Source organism: Echinococcus granulosus (genome assembly GCF_000524195.1).
Source record: "Echinococcus granulosus chromosome Unknown EG_S00002, whole genome shotgun sequence".
Taxonomy (NCBI): domain Eukaryota; kingdom Metazoa; phylum Platyhelminthes; class Cestoda; order Cyclophyllidea; family Taeniidae; genus Echinococcus; species Echinococcus granulosus.
The window spans coordinates 1,803,743-1,815,638 of NW_020170382.1; the positions used below are offsets into that span (position 1 = coordinate 1,803,743).

The following is an 11,896-nucleotide window of genomic DNA, read 5'->3' on the forward strand; positions in this document are numbered from 1 at the left end:
ACATAGCCTTAGACATGGAAGCAAAAATTACTATTTTTACCGTATATTACATAAAGATGTTTCAAAATATGAAGGTAAACATTGGTAGGACATCACGTTAGTGGGATGTATTCCCTCCGGTTAGCACTTTAGTCTAAATTCTTAATCAAGCCAAGGCCAAGAAACAAATTAAATACCCTCATCTTCCTATTAGGTAATATGGGGACTTTGTTGAAACTGCATATTTAGCAATGGTTCAATTACTCTCCCTAAGGGAGTAGAGAAATCGCAGACACTCCTCAAAGTGAGAATGAAAAGATTTACAAATGAAAAATTGCGCTAATCTCCCTGCGGGGTGCATAGCACAACCAAAGAATCTAGTCTTTTTTCCTCTCATAACCAGAAGCACCCTCACAGGACTGATCAGTTCCTTGCCCCTCTATTCCCAATTCATCATCTCCCTCGATGGTGGCTTTTTTTTTTCAGGAGAGTGGTGCCTTTTGTAGCACAGAAAGCAATTATTTCTTGCCTAATTCTCTTGTAAAAACCATTCTTCAACTTCTGTGCTCCGGCGCAATCCAAGTATTTACTGTTACGAAAACTGCATATCTATCAAACCGATTGTATTCATTTTTGGTAGTATAATATGAACCGAAAGCACAGCCATAAATAAGCCATGGTGTGATTATAAACACGATTAGTGGATCTTTTCACAATTTCTTTAAAAAACCGAGAAATTAAAGTATGCTAAGCAATGGAATATCTGTTATTTAATGATCCAATGATTGGCGAACAATTGCACAATGACTTGTTAACGCAAACCGTTTATCATTCACCTATTCCGACAAGCAACTTAGATTGCATAGCAGAGGATTATTTGTAGGTTTTTCACACTTCAACAATTTTCAAAACTTTTAAGCACCGTAAATGACCTTGAACAGGTGACAAAAACAGAGGCAATTTTAGACAGTACCTGAAGTTGCTTATCAGAATGCATTTTCTGATCAGAGTACTTAGAAAAAGCCTAACATTAATCTGATTACTTTGGAGGAAATAATCTGCAAATTATGAGAGTAAAAGTCTGCCAACATTGATATAACGTTAGCAACGAGCGATGAAGTAGCAGACAGGCGGTCATCAAATGTCACATCTCTCGCCGCGTGTTTCTCCCTGGGGAGTCTCATTTTTTCCCGTTCCCCTCTTTCTGCCCTCTGCCCAAAGGCATGAGCTTAATAGAAATTGAGGATGAGGACTGCTTGACACATCGACCATCGCTTTTTGGTTCTATTGATGAGGAAAAAACTAATGCCCTCCGGAAGTGTTGCGATGAAAGTAATCACCGCTACACCCTCTATCTTTCGCCCTAAACACACACTTCTCGTTCCTTCTTCACATGATTGACACATTGTCACTGCCTCAATTGCCGAAACAGAAGCGCACAAGAGATGAGGAAAAAGAGGAAGGAGTGCTAAATACTTACCAACTTTGTTGGGTTTTGTGGTGAGGGGACATTGGAACCAGAACTTAAGAAAAGGTATTTTTTTTCCTAGCAGGAGAGGAAAAGTAAGAATGGAACATTCACTTGGCGTGATTGGTGAGCACCGGGCCAACTTTAAGCCCGACCTGGCATTGCTTCATCCTCCAATTACGTGGGAGTATTGATTTTTTGATTGATTACTACTATAATCAGCCCACAAATCAATTAAGCCCTGAACTCAAGAGTGAGCACTAGACAACGCATTCTGATTAGTAAAACTGGCTCTTTTTTATGAAAATAATTTGTAAGTGTGGTCTTATTTATTAACACGATAGCTACATAAGTGGACTCTTGGGATTTCAAGTCCTGATTTGAAAATGACCGCCTTAAAAATTGATGTGACCTCGAGATAGCGCCTTAGTAATTGACCCTACCTCCGAAATTGCCTTTCCCTTGTAACGACGACATCGGCTTGAGGACCGAAATACAGTTAATTTCACCAAGCTAAGGATAGAGTCAAGGAGAATTGGCATTGAATTCTGTTATTATTTGGGTATTATAGCAATTAATGCAAAGTGAGAACTGTAACAATTTAATGCATAAGTTGTGTTACTGGCAGGTACAGTCGTACCAAATCATTTAACTCGTTCACTTGATATGAATGCATGTTTAAAACTGGAGATAGGTGCAAAATGCTCAGCAATTCACGCATTGCAATGTTTTGTAGCACTCCAGACCTTTCGACGTACAGAAAGACCTCCAGGCCAGGCCATCCAGGGGAAGCACAATTGCGGAGCATTCAAGGGTGGCGCAACCAAGACGAGGAGTTAAACGAACAAAGTATTAGGACTATAGAATAAAAGACCGTTAATTAATTTTGAAGCAAATAAGGTACCATTCAAGCGACATCTTTACATTCAATCGGCAGCTGCTAAATAATGGGATTAGTTTTAGAAAAAAATTCCTCATCAAGTGGAATGTGTGAGATAATAATTCTGATTTCTTACATGTAAACAGGATAAACAGGAGGCCATTTTGAACACCTGTAATATCTTTGACACAATTATTTGTTTTGAACTGCTTTAGTGGGATAACGTCATCAAAGCATTTGGCTTCTCCAACATTGCCGACCAAGGAGCATGAGGATTCATGTGATCTTCAATAAATCACATTTACCCTAATCAGATATGTTTTAGAAAAATTTATAAGTCCATAAAATAAGTACATCACATTGTGCAGCAAGAACTCTGAATTCGTTATTTTATTGAAATGGATGATTAAAGAAAGACTTTGAAAACACAAACCAGCAACCTGAGCTAAATTTAATTGCCACATTTTTTACGAAAGAAGTGATATTATTAGGCGACTACACATAACACTATCAGTCATGAAGTTGCATTACACGATTTTCGACTACTTTTCAGGGCAACGAAAAAAATTGATCAGTTTAAGCTATCGTTAACTAATGGTATGCTTTGGGACTTTCGAAAAAACTTTTTTGGATTTTGTTGGAATTTCAAGGCATTCATGTGACGTCTAATTGCCGAACAAGCAGGCTGTGGTAGCCAACAACTTTTAAATTCATTGGCACTCAAAATGCTTATGAGCCATCGTGTCAATGCACATTACTACCGCTGTGGCAGGCTGAGGAGGAAAAGGAGAAATGTATGGTCCCAAGTTGAGGCTCCGTTACCTGTCAACAGGTAGGCAATGCGTGTGCGGCCTTTCGTTGGAGAGGAGAAAGGAAAGTGAGAGAGGAGGGGAGGTAATGATGGACTGACAAGTCCCCTTGACATTTACACTGGTGAGCGGGCATGCACGCACCTGCCCACACATACAATTACAGGGGGACGAAGGGAGAGGACAAGAAGTGGGGGCCAAGCACCTCCTCTGCCGATGTTGCAGCACGGCGGGGTCTGTAATCAAACTGAGTGTGGGTGTACTACTGCCATCAGGTCTGTGCTGGCATTGTAGGTGGTCAGCTTGTCACCTGTCTTGCCCCGCCACTTCCCTTGTCCCCCCGCCATACTAACGGTTGTTAATAGCATCCTTTTTCCTCTTTCTGGCATCTGCTTGGATTTACTTCACTGCAAGAGATTGGGGTCAGGCCTCTTGAACGCAGACGAGGCGGCGGGATATAAAAGAGGCTGGGGATTGGTGCTTTTGCACAGGGTCAAGTGGATGCGCCTTGTTAATAAGAAGGAAGGAGAAAGTGAATAATTAGGCACACGTAGTGGGCAAGATTTTTGGGTACTTATGGGCTCGAGTGCAATAAGACGTATAATTGAAATACCGAATAGTCACTACAGACATATGGTGAGGATGCGCATCACAAACACCTTCAGAGAGATCAAACTCTTGGCACAGAATTTCAATGGAGTCATTTGGATACATATATTGTATGCATAAATGGTAATGGTACAATCGTGCATGCACAGTGCTGTTGTAACCAGCTCTTCTCGTTGATCTCTATGAAATTCGGAGCTCAATGAAGTACGATTACGTAGCTCATGCACCCATTATTTATTTCGTGTCTTTAAAGCGTCATTTCTTAACCCTAATTTTGTATGATTCTGATTAACTAAAGAGCATGTTCCGAAAGTTTTAGTGGGATTTCGTTAAGCTGACCGGCAGAAATGGAACGAAAATGCGGCAAATGTAGAATCGATACTTTGCGGTAAAGGCTACACCACCAATGGATGATTTCAAGATTTGGACTTATTTCGTAACACGTTGGTACTCTTCTAGAAGTGGCCAAGTAACAAAGCAAACCGGTTGCCATTCGCCGTGGTTGAAATGATTCGCAGTAGCCATTTATATATTGTTGTTTATTTCCGTTCGACAACAAGTCTTCTCGGCGTACGGAAGGGCTGGGGGGACTTCTGGAATGGCCTGAAGGCCACTGCGTCTGGCGAAAGTGCAGCAGCCGAATTTTGAGTACCTACGGCACCAAAACGAAGAGTTAATCAAATATTCCTTATGAGGGTCATTTTTGTAAAGCTCCTGCGTCGGTCGTCACAATGTAGTCGATGGTGGAAGAAAAACACCCACGAACCGACCGCGCCGGTCCTATTTGAGGACTGTATTGGGGGAGGGAGAATATGCTGAAAGTCTCGTATGCCCACCGGTTGTCATAAGACCATTGGGCTAAAAGCAGAGTCATTTAATGAAGAGCAGAACTTGAAATAGTTTTGTGAGGATAAGATTTCGCACCTGTTCCTCTTTGCTACTCTGTTCTCACTTCAGTCCCGCCCAGCCCCGTCTATCTGGGTTCTATTCAGCTAGTAGGGAAATAAAGGCGGTATAGAGTGTTCACTTCACTGACATCCTCATACAAGTAGCGTAGACAGATCCGTAACGAACTTTTCCAGATAGTTTATGGCTAGTGATGCTTCATTTTTAATGGTATACCTGCAGACTGCAGGACTGGCGTGGCTGTCGAAGGTTGACGCCATTTTCAGTCCTTCTGCTGGGGCTCGTTACAGATTCTCTCATCCACAACACACGTCCTTCTTCTGTCACGTTAAGGTTTTGTGTTTGGGAATGGAAATAAGAGCAGTTGTCCTTCAGGATCAGGTTTGCTTTTCACTACCACCAACGTAGCGCTCTGGGTATTTTTAAGGTTCAGAAGAGCTAAGGAGCTATTGGCATGGACCGCGAGGCCATGACGCGCTGAGGGGGTAAAAGGGAGGAATCTAAAGTACTCGCGAGTGTAAAGCAAAAACTTAAATAAACAAAAGATGCATTTCAGCTTCCACTTAAAAACAACAAAAATCAAGAGACTAAAAATAATGATAGCTAAATTTCAGTATTAAAAAAGGGGAAATCGCGGGATGCTAGCAGGGACCATAATAAGCCTCAATGCCATACGGGGAGGTTGGGAGGGCAACTACTAGACCGGTTAGCAATCAAATCGGCATCATCGGGAATATTGCTCAGGTGAATCTGAGGTACCCAATAGCCTATTTTACCATTTACATCTAATATAATGAAAACATTTTAATCATAAAGACGGATTTTCTCAGTACTGCAAATGGTGCCGTTTGGGGGTTTGTAAAGTAGCAGTGAGAATGGAGAATTGATATTCGCGTGAAAAAGTTAAGACCTCTAAGCTTAATTCAGCAAGACTTCCTACAAACTGTATATCTAATTGATATTTTGGATAAATGTCCCAAAAAATATAAATTTTTCAATAAAAGTATAACCAGAGGAATAAATAAAAGTCTGTTTATAAAAAGAACCTAATGTGTAATACTTTAATAGACATTTAGTCACAAAAACGGTGAATGAGGGAGCTTTCGACAAGAATCATTTTTATGATTTCTTCATGTAAATCATGGGTATTTAAAGACTACAACCGCAAAGTGTCGATTAATTTGCGAAGATAATGAAGACTTAAATACTACCTGATGGGTAGTACTCTCGGCGGTTGGGCATGCGCACTTGCATTGACAAGCTGAACTGGAAGACATGCCATCAAGTAAGGCAAACAACAGGCGTAACAGCATACGCCTCAGTGGCTTTGAAGAGCGTTTTTGTTGATATCAGGAGCTTGTACATAAGCCACTCTTGATGTCGGTATTTGAATTAACCTGCAACGTTTTACAATATTTGTACCATAAGAAAACGAAATAATATGCCATTTGCTTTCCTTTTCCTCAACGGAGAGCAACCCCATGAACTAGCAATCAACGTCTATTTTTTTAAATGACTTCTTTACAGTTAATTGTGCTAGCTGGAAATGCAAGTAAAAATCTTATTTGTCCATGTCCAGTCCAGTCTGTTAGGTCTTGGTACCTTGCGAATACGACATTCTTTGTTACCAACCAACAATCCTCTTTAGCCGACTTAAATTCAAAGACCTTTTCGGATAAGTTAAGGGATGGCCTTGTAACACCGAAGATACGCCCAGTTAGGCTCATGATGTGTAATTTCACGAAAAATTAAAGCCAAGATTGGACGTGATTACACTTTTGCAAAAGGTAGTATTTTAAAAGTATCACATCTGTAGAACCTGAAGGAGAAAAAGCTTAGTTTCATTTGGAGAAGGTATTTGCTTCACAGCTCACTGCAGATCATGGTCAGTCCATGGAAAAACAACATAATGTCCAGATCATCAATAGGCGAAATCTGAGTTATTTTGGTTATTCCACCTCATATATTTATTCAGAGAGAAGAAAATCTTACTTGAACTGTTAAGTATCTGACGTTTTTGGATGTTCCTGCCACAAATTGTCAGAGGCTTTAAAGATTTGATCTTCTCACTCCACACTACCATCAAGCAATGATTTTCATCTGAGCAGCTCAAAATTAGCATGCAGGAAGGGCTAAGATTAAAGCACAATTACGTCTTCAAATGGAAGGGAAGAGAAGGCGAAAAGAGTAGAGAGAGAAGGGAAAAAAATTTTCACCACTCTCGCAGTAGCTGAAGCGAGTTCCATCAGGCTTGGGACAGCAACAAAAAGTCAATCTTGGCCGCCCCATTTTCGCGATAGCTAGCTAGTTTGCCCGCCTGCACGCGCGTGCGTGTCAATCCGAGCAATGGTGATGGCGGAGGACGCGGCGACAACGGCTAGAGGAGAGGACTTCAGAGAGGAGCGGTGAATTCGGGGTGGCCGAGATGCGATTCTATTCTTCCTCTCTCTCTGCGCCTCTCCCTATGCCTCTTTCTGTGCTCGCTGGCTGGAGCCAAGCAGCCAACAAGGCGTGTCCCCTCCTCTAGCCCATAAAACGGGTTCTTTTGCTCCCCCCAAGGAGACGATGCTTCGGGGTGGGTTGATTTTAAAGCCTCTCTCTCGAGCGGACGACTGTGCTACTCCTCCCTTGTTCCCCCTTGAGGCGGACGCGTGTGTGTGTGTCTGCGACCTGTGAGGTCTGCTAGGCAAGGGAGGGACGAACTTTAAAATTATATTAGACTTTGTTCTGACCAAAATAAAGATGTGCTCAACGACTTTTCTGCCTCTGGAGGCTAAAAAACAGCCCTAGCTACAAGGGATGACAAGATTTTGGTGGCACAAAATGACCCACCAAGGTCGGCTGCGATTTGGTGACGACTTGAGTACGCCCGCGTGAGAGACGATGGGGAACAAAAAAACATAGGGCTAAGACTAAAATAAGTACGACTGATGCATTCAATCTTCAAAGGAAGAAATTTAACAAACTTAAGGAGAATAACTCGATTAATGAATAAAAGCCGCTAGTCTTCCTGTAATTAATAATTTCACTCCTCTGGGATAAATGATCTGTAGTACGTACGTACAATGATCTCACGAATAATGTCAAACAAACTTTCAGCATAGTCTAGGGACAAAAAAATGAAAGCAACAGTCTCTTGATAGACCATAGTTGCATTAGCTTCATTACCTGATTCAGCTCTGACTGACATGCTGTAGTTCTTAATCTGCACATCTCTCATACACAAGTATTGTTAAGGGTTTCTGGTAGTTATGGAAACTCATCCGAAATGTTTTATATTTTGATTAGAATTGTATCGCATATAGTCCCCAACCTTCAGGTATAGCTTTAAAAGTGTTAGCTTTTTATACAGCCTTACTAAAATGGCTTTTACCACCTCAATTTGTTTATAGGAACTATTACAATCAATTGTTCACTCTTAAAATTGTAATGAGAACACTTTGTTAGACTTTGGAAGAAATACAGAGACTTAGGTTGAAAAATATTGCCGCTACCACGTTTGTAATAGAGATCACCCCATTGGCCCAAAAAATGGATAGAAAATTTCTTCTTGTACAAGGACCATCTAAATCGAAAGAGGATGTTTGGAATTATAGAAGAAGGTAACGAATTTCAATGACTAGAAGCAACCTTTATTTCCCGACACAGTCCGCTGCACGTATTACAGCGTTCATCTCATGGGGAGAGAGTTGGGGTGTCGAAGGCATGTTAGTGCGGTTGAAACCTTCTAAAGCGGCCCAGTGTGTGCTACCTTCTTGTACTTGTAAAAGTCTTTAAGTAACTGTTTTCACTATTTCCAAAAGAAATTTAATCCCTTTAACGAATTCGTTAAAGGACGAGTTGTACCTCGCCTAGGCATTTCACGTATTGAATGTTCAAAGTCATGACTGTCAAGGCTGTGGGCTGGTAACTACCACGGCCGGGATAGTCACAGGCCGATCATCTGTGACAAGCGTCTTCAAGAGGTTTACGTCTTTTCAGTTTGTCAGAGCCATGTGCATGAATGTCCTGGCACCATGCAAATTGTGTTTCAAGTATTCTGTATCTTTGGATGCCCGCTTATAACAACATGTTGGTCCAAGTAATCACCGCTGCTGGTACCCGGAGTCCTGACTGACGACGTGACATGTGCGCTGGCTGTTGCCGCGTCCCATTTTACAGGTATAAGCTAAAAATCACCAACTTGAACTGAAAACACCTAGCAAAGAAGTCCGTGAGGCATAATAACAACAGCAAACCGACTTCGTGGAAAGAATAGAATTTAAATGGACGGCTGAACTATTTAGCGGTCTTGATTGCAGAAAATGATGAGACGCGGTTTAGCATTTGCCTAACATCGTACCAATCCTTCCATTAGTGTTTGAAAGTAAAATATTTTCCATTTTTGAGGTATATTCCTTGTATCAGTACGCTAAATAACCTCATCCTAAGAGTGAACTCCTTCCAAATAGATCCAGAATCAAACTTAATAAATGGTTAATTTATGCCTGAGCAATCACCGATTCTAACCTCCTCTAGATAATTCAAATGATAGGAATAAATTAGGGTACGGTTTCGTTTGATCCCCACTTGCAAAGCACTCCTGACCAGCGGAGGAATGAGTGAATGATGTGGAGGATAACTTGCCATAGTTTTACGGCATCGTTAGTGGCGTTTGTGTGGGAAAAATTGTCCTCATTCGAACGGTTGCCTCGTTTGCCATAAATTCCAGACTTATTGATAAATAAAACGCCTTCCTCACTTTATTATTGTCTTACACGTTTGAAAGTATTTTTGACGCTAGGTCACTCAAAAGTTTGTCTAATTTGTGCCCATTTTCAAGCACACGTCTCTCCCATTACTTAGCACTCGTCAATCTGCACTGAATAGTTTACTGGTTGCTATCATCTTGAAACTTCACACACTCGAAAATATATCACACAGCCCCATGCAAATTTACTAGATTCACCTTTAAATTAGGCCACTCTAGTAAAAAATCTACTCTTCCATACCTGTTCCTACTGTTGTTATCCGACCAGCTTTTCTTCACTCGGAGTCGTCTCTAGTTACAGTATCTTCTATCCTTCTATCAGACACATCGCTGGCAGTCAAAACACTTCAGAATCTCTGTTTAAGGGCATTAGCACCATGATTTAGGGGTCCTCTCAGCCTCACCAAAGGACAATTCAAGTTAAGTGATTTGAGATGAAAAGGGTTATGGCGGTACTTACTTTGTCGTACCTAACCTATTTTTTTCGCCTAAAGTAAACTTATTTTTGAAATGAATTGCTTGCCTTTGGATTACATTTTAGCTTATTTCAAATCTACAGTCCTTAACTAATCAGAGGCATAATTCATTGTGGCCGTCAAGGTGCCAATTGCTGTAAAAATTTGGGTAAAATGAGGAGTTACCCATTTTCTAAAATGTATGATTGCTATTCAGCTATAGACACTCTAGTTGGAAAAGCCTGAGAACCTGCCTACACACCTAATAAAGCAGGTGGCATACGAGTAATTAAGGGGGTGAAGGCGCCCTTACCATTGATGGAATGCGTCTTTCGAGGGTTTGATGTTGTTTCACAACACCAGTCAACACACTGATGGTAGCTTTCCTGCTCTCTCCTTCTATCTCACCAATGGTTTCCACGCCAAGGCGAGAAAAGACGAAAGGCTACCCAGTTAATTAAAGAAGACAGGCAGAGGGAGAGCAGGAATGAGTGATGCCGGTGGCCTTTCCACACACGCACTCGCATACACGCACACCGAAAGAGGGGAAATAAAGCGGAGGGGAGGAGGCTATTTGCGATCGTCTGTGGGTGCGGTTGGGTAGATGTAAACGCTATTACAGGCCCGCGTTTCTGGGAGATTTTAAAGCTACCAGCCAAATCAGTGTCAAAATCCGGCTAACCAGCCCTTGGAATGCCGAATTCACTTATCATTTAGTTTTTTTTGACTGAAATCGTAGTAATGTTCAAGGGAATCATAGACACGTTTAAAGGCGGAAAGTATGTACACTGGGTTTAGAGGGGTGAAATGGGGGAGTTACAACATGACAAGGTGATCGAATTGAAGAAGCTGATTTGGGTAGGGATCAATGATCTCCGAACTAATCCTGTTGAGGAGGGATGCAATTATGAAGGGTCTCAGGTTAATCCTCTCTCACTGGTATGCATCTCAGGTCAGCTGCTCCGAATTTCTAGTAAGAGAGCATTTGACACTACTTATTTCGTGTGAATCTTATCAAGTGTTACGGATATAAAGCATTTGATTTTATTTCTTTATAAAACTGCCTTTTGGGTTCACCAAGCACGCCACCATCGAATTAACTAAGATTTGTAGGGTATCAATTTCCTCTCACATGAAGACAGAGCCTTGGTTACCGTACCGATAAGATTATAAACATGTGATCTCATTCAAAAAGTGACGCTTATTAAAGTCTTAGTATTTATCCTTCCATCATCCCCACAATGGTAAACGGTCTTGAGAATTTTTAGCCATTATTTGATCTTGATTTAACTTTCGCTCCGTTTGTCAAGGTGTTCCAATTCACCGCCAAATCATATCATTTTATCTCGTATTACTTTTGTAAATCGTATTAAATTATATTAACGGCTAAATGATCAAACTATTGCTTTTTAATCTTGGATAAAATTTGCCTTAATACCTCACATTTCAGGACGAATTTTCCAGTGCTGTTTCTAATTGGAGGCAAATGTCACAATTATGCAGGACTGTCCAAAAAATGGCTTCAAGAGTTGAAGTGCAATTTTAATAATGGATTTTACACCTTAAATTTGTTTCATAAAAGTAGCTATCAGTGTGTTATGTGCCATTAAAATCCTATTTTCACCACAGAATGAAGGACATATTTTGGGGCTGCTGTAACCACTGTTTCCTCCAGGAGGAGAGGAGGTTGGTTGCGCTTGCCCGTGTCCGGGATAGGAGACAAAACTGGTAACATAATGATCACCAGGTTATCACTCTTCCTTCCTCTCCCAATGCTCCCTTCGCCTCACCCTCCCCTCTGTGCTTGACAGGTGTCGTTAGCGCAAGCACACACACACCTAGGTGTGGAAATGGGGTAACACGCACATCTACACATAGAAACACAAATACACCTGCAAAGGTTTCTGGATTGTCGAACGAAGGTGTTGGATAATTGAAATCGTTTGATTTTCCCATGAAAAGTACCCTCGTAACTGGATGCAAGCAACACAACGTGTGAAAGCCCTTCCCTTACAATGTATCTACGCCACAGCCCAACCC

At 41.3% G+C, this 11,896-nt stretch overlaps 1 protein-coding gene across 1 annotated transcript; it reads left to right on the top strand. All coding sequences in view use genetic code 11, as the record gives it.

Annotated features, from left to right (window-relative positions):
• Positions 1-4,834: 4,834 nt before the first annotated feature.
• Positions 4,835-11,466, top strand: EGR_00553 (hypothetical protein; the record flags this gene model as incomplete). The annotated part of the gene is made up of 5 exons (XM_024489802.1): positions 4,835-5,032; positions 6,179-6,367; positions 7,940-8,077; positions 8,117-8,253; positions 11,307-11,466. 5 exons carry the CDS (start codon positions 4,835-4,837, stop codon positions 11,464-11,466), a joined length of 822 nt encoding a protein of 273 aa, XP_024355799.1.
• Between the last annotated feature and the right edge of the window lie 430 nt (positions 11,467-11,896).